Source organism: Dipteris shenzhenensis, chromosome 2 (assembly GCF_047967505.1).
Source record: "Dipteris shenzhenensis isolate YYH24624 ecotype China chromosome 2, Dip_SZ_1.0, whole genome shotgun sequence".
Classification (NCBI taxonomy): Eukaryota; Viridiplantae; Streptophyta; class Polypodiopsida; order Gleicheniales; family Dipteridaceae; genus Dipteris; species Dipteris shenzhenensis.
In genome coordinates, this window is record NC_141597.1 from 15,399,199 (window position 1) to 15,416,637 (window position 17,439).

Sequence of the window (17,439 nt, forward strand, 5' to 3'; positions counted from 1 at the left end):
TGCAGCCTTAGTAGTCCACACATTAGAGTAGATTAATTCCAATGGCCTCTTACTCTCTTGAACATGTCTAGGAAATGGTTTCCTTGCCTGTTTTCCAAATTGATAGGCTTCACATACCTTATGCATTTTTGCAACCTTGAACTTACACAATCCTACAACAATATTTTGGGCCTACATTAATTTAAGTCGTTGTACATTAACATGACCAATGCGTTTATGCTAGATATCAATATCTACAACTACACCGGTCCCATGTGCAAACATTGCTGCACTTAATTCAAGCATGTCCGCATCCAACGTAAACATCCTGCCCTTCTTCTTCCCCTTTGCTATCAAGCGACCTTTATTTTTCATATCCTCAACAAAGCATCCATGAGGATTAAATCTAACTTGCAAGCCCTGCTCAACCATTTGACCAATAGAAACCAGGTTCTTGGTGATATCAACCCCTATCTATCATTTTTCTTAACGGCATTGTCGATTCACTGACATATTCAAGAGTGCAAACATAAAGATATGACCATGCGAATAGCTTGAGCAGCACCTTCACAATCTTCTAGTTCTCTTAAACAGGGTGCAATCTCTTCTAATGGAGTTCTTCCAGGCATCCTCTTTATCACATCAGAAAACATATGCCTATATTAGACATAACATGCAATCCACTACACCCATGATCGCTTAGTAGGTGGGATGAATACAATACCAAACATACCTGGTGTCTCCACCAAAAGATGTGGCACAGGGTTGAGGGTAATAAAACTTCATGCACCTCTTAGCTTCCTACTACTTTCAAACTTAGTGATAGAGATCTTTATCACTAGCAAAATGAAATTAACAAAAGCTTTCATGCCAAAAGGCGCACCACATTTTCCTCCCTTATATGAGAATGAAGATGGTAACATCCCAAGTGATGTTGTACTCTAGCATAGGGAGAAGGAAAGGATCAGCAAAGGCCATAATCTCCCCAAGCCAATCTGCAACAAAGAGAAGTGTGATACATTATTGAAAGAAGATCTTGAAGCTGAATATGACATTAACTCATATATATCGAGGAGTTTAAAAGCGGATTGGTTCGGATGGGTAGGTTCTGAGGAGACATAGCACCTACTTCATAGATACCTCTACAAGTAGTTCAAAAGGCTCTTCAAATAGTCAATAGACACAGAGGCCTATAACTTCTAGCAAATACATGATATAAAAGATTCAAACACATTTGCATATGCACCTTGAAATGGGATTCACTCTGATATAAGTTTTGTAGAAGCGGCGGTGGAAAACTTATGGACATTTTACTGGAAGGGGTTAAAAAATGTATGAAAAATAAATAGTCACACACAGAGACTCATAACTTTGGATTTCACATTTAATTCAAATATTGAAAACATAAGGCAATGCACCCTGAGGAGAGCTTCGTGCTAATATACATTTCGTCAAAATTGTAGCATCGAGTAGAAAGTTATGAGCAAAATACCGATAGGGGGTCAAACAATCATTAAAAACACCTATTCCTTCTATTGATGCCGACTTGGGAGAATACTCTCTCCATGCTCAGACTTTATCAATGATCCAAGTTCCTTATAGGTCAACTAGGAGGGAGGTAAGAGCTCCCTTCATGGCTTGAGAAATGGATAAACCATGTATGCATAATGAGCGGCTGAATAGAAAACACTTTTGAACACTTTGGAAGAGAGAGCAATGGAAAAAGGGGAGAGACACTCAAGAGAGAGAACCTGAAGTGGCCTTCATTACCAATAGAGTGAGACTTTAGTCAAATGCAACTCAAAACATTACAAAAACAAGGGAAAAGTAGAGGTTTTTATACATACAAGAGGGAGAGCGATCTCCAAGACTACTCATAGAAAGAGAATGAACTAGAGAGATATGGATTCAAGAGTTTAGATAAGAGGAAATCTATAAGAGGGAGAGAGAAGGCTCATAGAAGAGGCTTGAGGGGACTAGAGGTACAGTAGCATGAGGCTCAATGGTGGAAGAGAGGTTGAACAAGGGAGACGAGGGCTCCTTTTATATAGATTTTGTCACCCTCCTTCTCCCATTTATAATTTTTGCCCATCAATCACGTAAGCCCGTATGTCACCATCCCTATCCTTTTAGGCTACTCTTGACATGTGTCTCATCAAAAGATGCTCAAGACTCTTAAAATATTGAGAAAGTCAAGAGTCTCCCTATATGGAGCCCATAGGGACCCTCTCTTTTCCAAATGTCCACATCCTCCTTATTCCACATAGGAATTCTAGAAGGATTCATCTTGACTCCACACTCTTCCACACTCCCCCGTATCCCTTCCACACACTTGGCATGTGATCTCTCTTACATTATTTAAACACATGGACATGAGACCCACTCTTTATATGACTCACTCTTCCTACTCATCCTCTCAATCCCGTACAATATCTTAGAAAATAGAAATAAGTGAGAGCCACTAGGCTGTCACTTGATACTCACACTCTTATCTAATATAGAGAAAATCAATACCAATGCCAAATAAAAGATGTTTATGAAAGGAGGAAAATGCTATGCAAAAGCATACTCTACCTCCCTGACAAGTGTGCCAAAGATGTGGTCTGACGGTGACTGCACATGTCATGAGGATCTTGAAGGGATGCCATCATAGACTCCTCTCCCAAAAAATTCCTCACAAGAGATTTGCAAAGCAAGAACCTAACGCTTGTGTCATGCAAGTGCCTACCAGACTGGACAAGTTAGATTTGAGAAGGACTAACTGTTATATTCCTATCAACTTCTTCAAACAAAGCGGAACAAACATTGAGGGTATACCAACTGACCTCCTAGAACTCGAGGATCCTGACTTCATTGCTCCAAAAAACCTCCAAGGAGCAATGAGTGAGGATGAAAGTGAAGAAGAAAATAATCAAGAATTTGATCAAAACCCAGATGAAGAAAGTGACATGGACATAGAGCCCAGACTAAATCTGAGAGCTGTACAAAAAGTGACATGGAATAAGACACAGATACAGATCTGGATTTCAAAATCAACAATCGTGGATATTATGCAGTGCCAAATCACCGATAAGAGGAGGGTGAAGAACAAAAAAAAGGAGCACCAGAGAGAGTCCACCAAGACTTCCACAACCATCGGTACCACCAATGGCACACCCAAATGTGGCCAGTTTGAAATGTAAGTTTTGGGAATTCTAGGGAAAAGAGAAGGAAGATCTGAACAATCACGTGGCCCAATTTGAGACACAATGGTAGGCAAGCGGCTTCAACACTTTGTTCAGAGACCAAGAAAAGCTCCGATATTTGCTGGAACACTTGCGAGTAAAGTTGAGATGGTTCACCCCATATGGAGTGGCAAATTTTACAACATACGATGAACTCAGGACGTTGTTTTTGGAAAGATTCAAAAAGGAGAAGACTCCAAGTGATGTTCGAAAAAGGTTGAGGGAATTGAAACAAAAAAAGCTATCAGTGGAGGACTATGCTAAGCAATTTCTCAGTTTGAATGCAAGACTTGACCCACTGAAAGACAAACACCAGAAACAATTGTGGAATATTTCTGCAAGGGATTGTAGCTGGAGATCAGAAGTGCAATTCGCAGCATGGCTGTTCTAGCGGTTAGAATGGATTTAACTCTCATAGAGGCAGCCAAACACGTGGAAGGAAAATTTGGTACAGCAAAGAAAAAGAAGAAGACAAGCATAGATTTTGAAGAAGATTCCGATAGCAGTTTGAACAACTCAAAAAGAGTTCAATTCCAGATCTGCCACAAGCAATGATGACTTCGACAATGATTTGGGCGATGATCAAAAGAAAAAGAAACAAAAGAAGAAGAAGAGAGTAGCAAAGAAAACAAAAAAGGAGAAGGTAAAAGAGAAGAAAGAGAAGTCAAAGTCAAAAAAGACCTCCAAATCAAAAGAAATAGCAAAACTGGTGGAGCAAAAAGTCCAAAACTTGGGAATGACAAGCAACCGACCACAGTTTCAGTAGTGTGGCATTTGTTTGAAGAATCATTCGATAGAGGTGTGCTAGTATAATCCCAATGCATGAACAAATCAAGGCCAACATTAGGCATGGATCCAGCCACCATAGGAGCTAACTGAATCTTTATTGGGGCAAATGCCATAGAAGCGGCACAATAGATGCAACAACCACTGCAACAAGGCAATTGGAATTAGCAAAGAAATTGGAACCAACAAAGAAACTGGGGACTGAATTCCAAAGAATGTGGATACTGTCAGGTATTGGAAGATCATAGATAGGGACCGAATTGCCCATTATGGGTGAAGCATCGATTGGAGAGGGGGTTGAGAATCACAAGATACCTAGCTCGGAACCAATAGCAAAATCAACAAACAACCTCAACCACCACCATAGGCAAACGCGGTAATAATTCAAGAACTACCAAAAGTTCTACCCCACAGAGGGATGTTCTTGGCAAAAAATCTCCAATACAATCAATATGAGTTATGCGACTGCTTTGGATGTATGCTCATTGAGGACATGTCAGAGAGTTCAGAAAAGGTTAACGTGCTAGCCGTGACATGATCCAAGGGACCAATGAGGGAAAAGCCACTGGAAGATAAAGAAGGAAAGCCTAAGAAATGGCACCAACAAGACCAAGAAGCAGTCCGAAATTGGCATTAAAAGAAATACATAAGATACAGGCTAAAGAGGAAAAAAATCAGATATGGTAAGCCAAAGGAGAAATCGAGTGGGATGGTGAATCCAACAGGCGAATTGACAAAAAGTTCGATGCAGATCAAAATTTGGAAATGGAATACAGAAAATCATGTGAGGATGGTCTCTCAATAGAGCTACTTTTAGCCCTGAAGCAGGCATTAATAAAGATTACACTGGATTAGTTATTGAGTCTAGTTCCTACCTTTCGAGAAAATTTTATTAAGCAATTTCAAGATGATGGAAAATCGGAATGGATGGAGGAAACCCTGCAAGAGGAAGAGTACCAAGATGGTGCAAAAGATCCACCAGTCATGCAAGTCGAACCAGATGATGTGGACTATAAGGTCCCAATAATAAAGGTACATTGCAATGGTCAAGAAATACAAGGCACACTACCAGATGGAGGATCGAGTGTGAACATTCTCCCGCATAGCATGTATAAAAAGATGGGATTGAGTGACATGGAAGAGGCCCCATTCTAGATAAGGATGGAGGATCAGCAGCATGTTCAACCAATGGGCATTGTTCAAAACTAGCAAATCAGCATTGAGGGAATGACATTCATAGTAAATTTTATGGTCCTAAAAATGGAACAAGGAGATTTGTCTTACCCAATGCTACTGGGCCAGCCTTGGTTCAAGATAGCCTTGGTTCAGCCTTGGTTCAAGATAGCATGGATCAAGCAAGATTGGGGAGCATCTAAAATCACAGTCAGAAGTGGAAAAAAGAAACTATGGTTGGAAATGACTCCAAAGGTAGTTTTGCAGAAGGAGAACAAACCATTGATTGCACAGTGTGTCAACATGCTTACAGAAATGGACGATGATGAGGAACATGAATTCTTGGATGTGAACCCATCAATTGTACCTCTATTTGAGGTGGATGTGAACAAAATTGTGCACCAGTGCCTGGTAGAACTAGCGCAAGTATGTCAAATTTCACCCAAAAAGCCTAACAAGGTCCCAAAAATCTGACAAAATGGTCGTGGACTCGAAATTTGAAAAAGAAGTGGAGGATAATTTTGCACAGCAAAAATGGAATTAACATGTGATAAAAGAATCCTTGGAAGCATATGAGGATCAAATGAAAAGAACATCGAGAGTAATTGAAGATGATTTGGAGGAATTGAATCTCGGGACGACAGAAAAGCTACAACCGGTGAAAATTAGTGTGCACGCAATAGGAAAGTTTAAGGAGGATCTGGTGCAATTGTTGATAGAATTCAAAGATGTGTTCACTTGGGAATACATGGACATGAAAGGAGTGGACCCAAACCAATGTGTACATTGCATTCACCTCAAGAAAGATGTAGTGTCAATTGTGCAGCAGAGATACCAAATGAATCCAAACTATGTGAAGTTGGTAAAAGAAGAAATTGATAAGCTACTCAGAGTTGGTTTTATCTATCCGGTGGACGAGGTCACATGGTTGTCACCCATCATGATTGTTTTGAAAAAGAATGGCAAACTGTGGGTTTGTGTGGACTACAGAAAACTAAATGCCACTACTATAACTAATCCATTTCCTATACCCTTTTGTGACATGATGTTGGATGCAATTGACGGGGACGAGGTGTATAGTTTTCTGGATGGGTTCAGCGGCGGGTATAACCAGATTTGAATGGCCAAGGAAGATAAAGATAAAACAACATTATTTCACTAGCAACATGATGAATTTTGTCTTGAAGACACACCGCCCACATTTCAAGGGTGGATACAGAAGGTGTTTGCCCCATATCTCACAACATTAAAGCGGCTATTCTTGGATTATTTTAGTGTGTTTGGGAAAAAGGAGAATCACCTTAAAACTTCAAATTATGTTTTGTTACATGTTGAGAATATCGACTCAGTTTGAATCCAATGAAATGTGCCTTTGTAGTCCGAAGTACTGGGGCACATCATTTCCAAAGAAGGGATGGCAATCGACCCAAGAAAAGTGGCAACCATTCAGGAAGCAAAGGCACCACGAAATGCAAAGGAAGTCATACAATTCATTGGGTAGATCAAGTGGCACAATCAATTTGTGCAGTACCTTTCCCATGTGTGTCAACCCCTAACAAAGTTGACAAAGAAAAATGAGCAATACATTTGGAAGAGGATCACGCTCTAGTTTTACTAAAGAAAATGCTAGTGGTAGCACCAACTCTAATTCTGCCAAATTGAAACCTAGAATTTCATGTGCTCATAGATGCATCAGACATTGCTATCGGATCAGTATTGATGTAGACACATAGGTCCAGATGGTTCTAACCAATAGATTATGCAAGCCAAACTTTGTCACCGGTAGAACAAAATTATCCAGTCACTGAAAGAGAGGGATTGGGTATGATTTACTCATTACATAAGTTTTGACATTACCTTCTGGGTAATTGGGTGGTGTTCCATGTAGGCCATCAAGCATTATTGTACCTAATGAATAAGCCTCAGCCGTCAGGAAGGCTGGCTCAATGGATATTGCTACAAGAATTACAAAACCAAGTGATGCATACACCAGGAAGACAACACTTAGTGGTAGACTACCTGAGCAAATTAGAAACGTGAGAAAGCCTGGGTGGGGGTATCCCAAATGATTTATCAGATGCTACATTGTTTTTGGTACAGGTGATGAGGGCAACAAACTGGTATGACCGGATGTTACAATTCCTCACAAACAGGGGCTCCCAGAGACATTTACGAAGGATCAGCGATGCCAATTAGTGTTAAGGAGTAAACCGTTTATGGTGATTGCAAGTGCATTGTACAGGCACCGAATCAATCAAGTTATCCAGTGTCCAAAACATGAGCGGCATGCAGTGTTACAATAAGAAGCTCATTAGGGGGTGGCAGGCGGACACTTTGCCGATGAGATCACAGGAAAGAAAAAATTTTCAAGCCAGGCCTTGGTGGTCAAAGGTGCTCAAAGATTCTCATGAATTTGTGGCCAAGTGTTGGTATTGTCAAAGAGATGGACAACCTACCAATGCAAGTAGATTACCCCCAAATCCCATTATCCCACCACTTAATCCATTTTAAAAATGGGGATTAGATTTTGTGGGACTAATAAAGCGTGTGGCATAGATCACAAGGAACCAATACATTCTGGTGACAATATATTACTGCACCAAATGGGAGGAGGCACAAGCACTCAAACATAATTCCTCGGGTATAGTATGGCAAAATTCCTATATCAGAATATCATAACCCATTTTGGATGTTCGATTGAATTGGTATCGAATCAGGGAGGCCACTTCTTGGGAAGGGCAGTAAAGAAGCTAACAATGATTCACATACATTTTTTAGTTGTATTCAAACTCTATACTGTAGTTGATAATCACGTTTGAAGGCAAATGGAATCTTGGTACTGCACCAAGCCCTTCCATTTATTTTTCAACATGGTCTTAGCCTGGTGAGATGTTGCACCAGAAAGGGGGTTAATTATAGTTGGAGGATGAAGTACAGCAGAAACCTAACTAGGCTCTTATGGGTTCTTATCAGGAATTTTTTCCCAAGAATTTCTAGCCACTAGGATATTCAAGGTGTTAACATAGGAAAATGATCACCCGGATTAGGGGGAAAAGCATATATGATTCGAAAGGGTACAATCGTAAGGGTGTAACTTTTGGGGATCAGATGTAACTGAAAAATATGTAATCTGCGAGAGGGATCATCTTCCAGAAGAGAGAATATATCAAGTGAATGGTTTTTGGAATCTGATCTACTGTTTTCCATGTCTATTTGTATATTGAATGTCTCTGATCATCTTTTCCTAAAATCTGTAATAGAAATGAGAGAGAGAGAGAGAGAGAGAGAGAGAGAGAGAGTTCCTTTTAGAACATGCATTGAGAATACTTTTGAGTGTGGCGAGAGATCCAAGCGAAAACATCAACCCTTTGCCTTGCAACCTGTTCAATCTAAACACAAATGTGGAGTTCTACTTCTCGTGTAGGAATTCTACACCAATACCATTTAAGTCAAAAGCCAAAATGGCTCTGCCAACAATAAAGTTTCCCAAATTACTTGTTACTCTAAGTACAACACCTCCTTTGCCTTCATCATGATCTGTTGTAAACCATTTTCTTTTGTTATCAATCTAGTGTAGCTGCCATTTAAGCTTATTTCCCCCTTCTTTTAGCTCCTAACATCCATTTTTCAAAATCATCTCTTTTGCCTGCACCTGTTCTTGGATTTGACTGGGCATTATGTAGGTGCGATTACAAAATGCCTCATTAACCTTCTCTTCTCCCTAGCCTCAAGGTTTATAGCCTCATTTTCATTCAATGTACCACTGGCTTGTTGAGGGCCCTTCCTTTCTCTTTGGTTACCTCCTTTGCTCCTTACCTTGATAAAGATTTGTTCAACACTTAGTACCTCAAAGGTCTTACTACTAGCTATCCCTTTACCCTTGATCTCCTTATGTGTTTAATCTTGCTTTCCTCTTTTAGTCTCAGGCATCTCCTTCTATATCACAAGCACCTCTTTCTAGCTATCGATTCAGCTTCTAGTTTTGGGGGTTCCTTAGTCTTTTTCACAAAAAATTTGCTAGTTTCCCTTTGCAAATAGTCTTTGATAAAATGCCCCCCCAAGCCACACAAAATGCAATAATTTGAAATGCTCTTATAAAACACCTTTTGTATCAACCTTTTGGAATATTCTTATAAAAGACATTTTGTATCAACTCTATACCCATCCCATCCTATAGCCTAATCACACTTAAAGGGTCAATTACAAGGTCCATGAGTACACAATCATGCAGATTGCCTTATGGTTTATAAATTTCTCTACCTCCAAGCTAAGAAACTAATCTAGAGGTGCACATAGGGACTCCATTTGAGGGGAAAGTGACAAGGCCAAGTTTGGAAATTTTGCTTGAATTGGATCTTTAGAAGGTGGAGGCATGCTTGAGAGAAAAATAAGGATCTCATAGCTAAATTGATAGGGGTTGGCTGCAATTGGTCCAAGATCCATCCTTTACTACCACACTCACCGTCTTTAGCTTCTAAAAAAGAAGACCAAATAGCCATTGCATGAAAGTCAGATGTTTGAGACCAACAACCCCTTTTTCACCCATGCAAACCCTCTAAGAAAATAGCTAGGGGTCTAGGGCCATGCACGTATCATACCAATGCATTTTCACAAAGCCATTTTGTGGTGTTGTTGAATAAACCTATGTGCAATTGCACATATGGGATCTTACCTGGAAGATATTCCTCATCTTTGTGGATAACTTTCATTTGGTCCTCATTCTTTAGAAATTTCCCCCTTTTGGGGCATGGTCGATATTTTGTGGGTCCAATGTTGAGCACTTCCCAAGGAGATGCTTTTGTCTCCATGGTGCACTGAAGAAGCATTATGATCCTCCTTAGATAGCACCAGCATGATTCTCTCATGTTTTATGGATTGAGGTTTGCTACACATCAATTTTTTTTCCCTCTAATTCCCTTTTGGGTGGACTCTCTAATTCCCCTTTTTTGCTCTCTAATTCCCTTTTGGGTGGACTCTCTATGGGCTTCTTGCTTTCATCCATGCTAGTCTAAATCTAGATGACTAATGGCATTTGAAATTATGACAATCAAGCTAAAAATTTCCCTATATACTATAATCTTACACATGCAAAAAATAGGTTCAAATGGGGTTGGACTTAGTGCTTGTCATGTAGGTGACCTAAGTTTGTTCCCCCGGTAGTACCAAAATGTTGTCAGCTTTCTCTCATTTCCAATTTTGGAGGTTTTTGTCACCTACTATGTAGTTGCTCATTGTAGTATAGATGTTCACACATGTAGCATAGGTCCTTGGGCTATATCTCAATGAGAGATGTAGGTTTAAGCATGGAAAATGATTCTTGTATTAGCATAGGTGGAGAAGAAATGTTGTTCATGAGGTTGGATGGAGATTCTCACCTTCATATGTGTTCAAGGGTTTATGAAAGGTTCATAGGGTTTAAAAGGAGGATAGGATTTAGAAATCTAAGTAAGGGTTTAAGGCTTATAGAGATTTACAAGGTTTAGAAAGAGTTCATTGGTGTCCATATCTTTTCAAGGGAGTGCTTTGGCTATCCCTATCCTCTTAGATAAATCAAATATACTTTTAAGCTCAAGTTATTGCAAGCAGAGTTGTGCATTCTAGGACCTAAAAACCGAATGCAATGATCATGACTATGTTATAGCCTTGTAATCCCATCTTTTCTCTCTGCTTACATCGTGCACTTCTATTTCCCAAAATACTTTGGTTACTTCATGAGCCTTGGAAGCATATGATGCTCTCTATATAGCAGTTGCATTCAAGAGATAAATATTAATGCCCTCATCTTACATAGGTATTTTATCATAATCCTTCAAAAACTCTTTAATGTTTTTATAAAATCCCATTTTAAAAAATGCCTTCTATAAGTATAATTCTATGTAAAAAATATAAATTGTCTAATTAAAACACCCCTTCTAATGAATGCATGTGCTTTCTTGCATATCCCCAGGGGTGAAAGCATGTGTGGTGGAGCCTTAATTGTGTTAAAATGCAACAAAGGAAGGCACACATATAGCACCCATTTTTGTCATCTATGCTTCATATTTTTATCTTAAAATACATGTCTTTAGTTCTAGTCTACATGTCATGCTATCACACTCTTTGAACGTTCAATCATAGGATATTTCTCCTTTAAGCATCCCAAATAATTCTTACTAGGATATAAAGATGATTTAATTGAGAAAAGGACTAGCTAGAGAGGGATAAAGTCGACAAATCAGACCAATACTAGAGGCCTATAGTCGCAACATTAGACCAACAAATAGCTACCTATAGGAGAGCTAAGACCCTACCCTAAAAGATAATGTTTAATCAAGAATGTTAGTAAAATTATTTGTGAATGAGTAAAGTCGTGGGTGTATAAGCTCGAGTATATTGTATGAGAGTATGTGAATATGTGTGCATGTGTAGAATTGTATACATGTGTCAACATGCGATTGATTGTGTGTGTGTGTGTGTGTGTGTGTGTGTGTGTGTCCCTCCCCTAACTCAGAGGGTAAGAACACATGGTGGAGACTAAGCCCACCATGTGGAACTTACTCCCCACCTAATAGTGTAACAAGTGACGTAAACAAAGAATAGTATAAGTGAAATGAAAATGTTAAAATAAGGGGTAACATAAGTGGTAACATATCCCAATTTGGTAGTTGCTTAAAGTTGGCATAAGTAGCAGTACAGATCCCAATTTCATCTAAGATATAGTCCATTGGTTCTACACAAATTTTTTTAAGTAGCCATAGTTTTAAGCAAATTGTACATAAGATGCCACTATATATTTGGGGAACCTTGTCAAACATTCTTTATGTTGCTTTGCTTGCCAATTGTACACAAAATTCTGCTTGATAAAATCCACATAGCTACTCCACACGCACAATGTTCTCATGTTGGTTGCTCTTGACCCTTGTATTGCGTGGTTAGAACTCATGCACAAACCAAATGAACTCAATGAAATTCATCATTTCACATGTTGCAACAGTAAAGAATCAAAGGCATACCACCCTTTTGATCAAATTAAAAGAATATTTATCATCTCTAGAGATGCATTTAAATCAAGTTGCCATAGTTTTGACAACATAATCTCTAACTCCAACTGACTTCAACAAATTATTGGTAATTTTTTGGCTCACTCTCAAAATATTTAGTCCATCATGACAACAAAAAGTAAAGACAAAGCAAATTTTTTGGATATTGCAAATACTATAGCCATGACAATTATCATAGAGATTCAAAGGGGATTCCAAAAACTTCCACTTTTCAATTAAAGATCTTCAAGAGACCAAAAATTTCCAAAAATTCTCCAAAAAGATGAGCTAGCAATTTTTGATATATGGCTAAGGCCATGGAAATAAGAGAACCACATCTTTCAAATAATAAGCTCAAGTTCTAAAATGACAACATGCAATGAATGAAGAATATTATGCTCCAATTATGAACCAAACATGAACTTTAATAGTTTTTCTAACAAATGAAAATCATGCTGGTTCTGGACAATCACATAACTGACGATTGAGCTGAACCAGCCTACGGTTGCATGATGTTCCAACCACTAGGCTGGTTTAGGACAATCACATTTAGTCCAAGCCTCGTTTAAGAAATGAAACAAGTAAACTATCCCAAAGCTCAATCACAAACAACCACCGGGTTGGTTTAGGCACCACTGACCTGCGTTGTATTTAGCATGTGTATGATGTGCTCCTCACACACCTTGCATCCCGTCTGCTTCTTACAGATGTCCTTTCTATTTGGAGAAACTCTCGTATTTTCATGCTAAAATGTCGTCACTGTAGCAATGACTTCCGCACTTAGGCTGTCTCTCCTTTTCTTGCATTTTGTTGAAGCCCATAGACTTCTCAGATCGAGATGATCATGCATTGCTTCAGCTCTACGTTCAATCGTTGGAGCCACGTTGGTCCTTCTGATTGACATCTTCGACATTGTGCACCCAAGCCATTTCTCATTTGTTTCAGGGGACACCAACATAGCTAATGTCACCCTCTTTGCAGCTAGTTGATCTAAGCTATGCACCCCTTTCACTTTCTGTAGGCCATTTCTCAGGTTAGAGAGCATCGCCTTTTGGGCATGCATCTCTCGAGGTGTTGGTAGGGTTGTTACTCTATGAACTTTAGGGTGCAGGCTAAAGCTTGTGAAGACTCGAGACTGGTAATCACCTGAATGGCCTGATGTTGTTGCCTCGAATGCTCCCACCAATTGTGACACCACAACTAGTGTTCTTCGCTCCCATCGCAATGATCGAATGCATGCATCTGCAACTGCTTCTTGCTACTGCTTTGCAAGGAGTCTTCTTTCTTCTCATTGTTTCTCCCTTCACAGACGTTGTAAAAGTGTCTTCCCTTGCCGATTCGATACCGTGCTAGCTCTTTCCTTGACCTGCACTCTGTTTCTTATGCCTTGACATGGCTTTTTGGCTTTCCTGTCTCGTCGCCTTTGTCTGCTTCTCTTGCAAGCCATGGTGAACTGCATGTTGCCATTAACGCCATGGCCACAATCAGTTCAGTATAGACCCAGAGAAGCTAGTTGGTGAGGCAAGCAAAGAACAGAAGACAACTTACCCGAAAGAAGACAATGGCAAACCGAAGTCTGCGCAAGGTCACGTAGAGGTGTGTGTGGGTTGCAAGGCGTTTGCAGGATGGGGGTAGGTTGTAGGTACTTAATCTTCCAAGATTTGATGGGCGTGAGGTGTGAAAATTCAAAATTCGCGGGAGTAGCAAAATTTCAGTTGCCGGTCCCTCCCAAAATTTCAGTTGTCGGTCCCACAGACTTGGATATCCCAAACAAGTGCAATGTGGCCTAAAATGCTTCAAAACACAAATAGGCCAAAGGGCACGCTATCGGGTTTGATGCTGTGTATTATTAAATGCAATGACCTTTGGCATGCTTATGAGCCATATAGCAAGCAAGTGCATGGAAAAAGAAACAATTCAAAATTGTAAATAGTGTTGGATTTATTAAAATATCTTTGCACATGCACAAATTGCACTTTTCCAACTTCTTCCATTTTAGGGTGAATCTAGATATGAATACCAACAACTATCAATGTTTTAAGACCACCATGCACTAGTCCCAATAGTTTGGATTCCAATTTTTCAATCAGTTTTGGTTTTAAAAAAATAAAAAAAAAGTTATGGAGCGTGCCCTCAAATGGGTATGCATCACTTTAGTACAACATTGGAGGCCCATTAACCCATGCGTAATGATCTCATTTAGGTGTGTCCTTGGGTTGAGGAGAAGCTCACGTAGTGTACTTTAGAATGATTACTTGGTTGCATGTATGTATAGAATAAAAATTCGATGTCTTTGAATAAATTGCTATATCCTATAGTCTTCAGAATGCATGCTTGTAATGCTTTAAGGGTCTCGTTCCAAATCCTTATTCCATAATTTTTTGCTCTAATGTTCAAGTTTGGAATGTGTACTACAACTTGAAGACAAAGTTTGCCGAATTCTGTTAAGCAATGCATAAGTTATGGGTCATGCAAGATACCCATATACAGAAAAGTCCTTGAACCTCACAAAAAATGGCTACACCCAAGCAAACAATGACCCCAAAACACTAGTCACAATAGTGAGATCGGACACACTAGTGATAATAAAAGTCACACTAGCAAACCTCAATAGCACATGGGACTACCCACTACACTAAACTTCTAGTTGTGAAAAGCATAGGTTTAGTTCGGTGTCCCAAATTGAACCTCATAAAAAGCATCCTCTGGGACTCCCACCAAGTCAAGTGTGATTCCATGGATCACTTGGCCATAGTCTCCCAACACAGGTCTTATATGAGCAAATACTATATTAATATCCTAAGGAAAAAATAATATGGAAAATAATCTCTATAATATCTATGTTGCTTATTTGCAACTGACCTCATTTGTGCATTTGACTTATGAGTCAAAAAGTACAACATGAAGACCTACTGAAGGGATCCACGAAGAATATGATAAAAATCATCTTCAATAGATATTCACTTTCAGTAATAAATAATCTTCAAGATATGTATACTTTTAACATAGCATTGAAAACTTGGGGAACTATCCAAATTGAACTTATGAATGCTATTTGGGTGATAATTGTCCCATACCAACACTACATCAATTCATTAACCATGTTAATCTAGTACAAGTCCAAGCATTATTACTCAAATTTCGCAACATCTCTACAGTGCTGTATACCATTGAGGAAATAACAAAGACAAAGTCAATTCTTTGAATCTCTCTCTTATAATGTGAGTACAATAAATAACATATATTTATATATGGCCAGTAGATAAATATATGTACACCAATTTTCTCAAATCTTTAAAATAGGTTAACTTAAAAGTTAAGGTCTTGGTAGCTAATCATGATCCAATATCTATTTTCTTATTGAGGTAGAGATATATAAAAGACGTTTAGTGAATCCATGCTTAGAGATTTTTGTCAATGTTTGACTACAATATTCATAGACCATATACAATACATTTAGTTGTGTAACAATGTTGAAAATATTTTCTTCTATGTTTAGGGTGGTGCCCGCCTAGAAGGGGTGTAGGTTGGGCAGCTTGAGTTAATATTATTAGATCCTCTAAAAGGGGCGTCCCCTTAACGTCAATATTCATAGATGCCTTGTCGCAACAAATTTTCATAGTTTAAAAGCTATGTCATCATGTGAAATCTATCAAATTGACCAAAATAAGTTAATTGAAGCATGCCATATGTGCAAAACAATAAGAGTTCTAATATTAGACTCAATTTCCCCTAGAGCAGTTTGAATCGGTTCAAATAGGTGCCTATAGTCGAACGAAGTAATAAGCATGAGTTAAAAGTTGGAGTTCCAATCTGTCGTCTGATGTTTTTCGGTGTTAGCTGGCCTAACAGGAGGCTTGGAAGGATTGAACATTTACATTGGATGCGCTTCCTAGACGTTGTTCGGCCTTAGAATTAACAAGAGCAACAATGGCGGGAGGATCGTCAGCGCACAAGCAGCATAGAGCTGCCAAGTCCGGCCCTACAGCGAAGAAGAAGCAGAAGGCGGACAAGAAGAAGCGTGGGGTTGGCACCCAGCAAAACAATCCAAAGGTGGGTGTTTGCATATCGGTCTGGCGGGCAATATGCTGTAGCTTGTCACGTTGAGCTTTCCCCTCATCGAAATATAACAACATGATAAAGCTCCCCAAATTTGATGCTGAGTTATGATGTCTTGGTAAATAACACCCAACATACCTGTAATTGCTTTGCTGGCTGAAGATACTAACAGGTTGTGCACTCTACTAGGCATTTGCATTCAGGTCGGCTGTGAAGGCAAAACGCTTGCAAGCCATTTCGGCTGAAAAAGAACAACGGCGACTTCACGTACCTGTGGTCGATCGCTCTTCTGAAGAACCTCCGCCATATGTCATCGTTGTGCAAGGTCCTCCTCAGGTTTGTAATATGTATCCAAGTAGTTGAATGCAATAGTAAGTAAGTAATTATTTGCAGCCAGTATGTAAGGGGTCTTGTCTCGCTTTATTTTAGCAAGGAAAACCCATGAATGTAGAAAGACTCCAATAACTTTGTAGCTTAAGTTTTAATCTTTATTATATAAGAATGCTTTTGTGGTAGGAAGTTAAGGATTGTGTTCTGCACTGCTTTGGTGTCCCCCCTATAATTGTCAATAAATGCTCCTTAAGATGTTCTTAAATTGCTAAAGAAAGTTTTTTACAGTGTTTCGCCTTCTAATTTTCGAAAAGTAGCACAATGTTTTTTCCAAATACAAGATGTATTCCAAATGTAATGATATCGTTAGATTATCCCCAGAGATTTATGTGGTGTGGTATTGGATCACTTGGTTTTTACACCACCTGCCTATTGCAATTCTGTTTGTGTTATCTTGACAGAATGGATTTCTGTTTTTGTCATTCTCACTTTCTCCTCGATTATGTTGGATAGATGCACGTATTATCAGAAATGGAGAAGATAGGTCGAGGACCTGAAAGGTTACAAGCCAGATTTATGATGAAAATAGTGAAAAATTGGGAGATGCGAATTAATATATTAGAGATGAAAAGGTTTGACAAAACATACAAGGCCTACGACATGTCTGCACTAGTGTTCAATTGTCTGGGAGTATGAAAAAGCAGAGTCACAAATTTTCAAAGGTTACCAAATGCAGACAATTGAAATAAACCCTTGGGATGATTAAAAACTCTGAAGGTCACTCACAAAGGTGATTGGCTTCTCCTTCAAGGATTCCAATATGCTTTGGATGCAGAGAGGTAGTCCATTACGCAAGAGAATTCCCCAAG

The 17,439-nt window shown here is 39.1% G+C and overlaps 1 protein-coding gene across 1 annotated transcript in view; it reads left to right on the forward strand.

Annotated features, from left to right (window-relative positions):
* Nucleotides 1–15,956: 15,956 nt before the first annotated feature.
* Nucleotides 15,957–17,439, forward strand: part of LOC147904375 (P-loop containing nucleoside triphosphate hydrolases superfamily protein) — a 48,244-nt gene continuing 46,761 nt past the window's right edge. Inside the window, exons 1-2 of the mRNA XM_087386187.1 lie at nucleotides 15,957–16,234; nucleotides 16,430–16,576. Coding sequence (XP_087242313.1) covers nucleotides 16,112–16,234; nucleotides 16,430–16,576 — 270 coding nt within the window. The 5' untranslated portion in view covers nucleotides 15,957–16,111. The remainder of the gene's footprint in view (nucleotides 16,235–16,429; nucleotides 16,577–17,439) is intronic.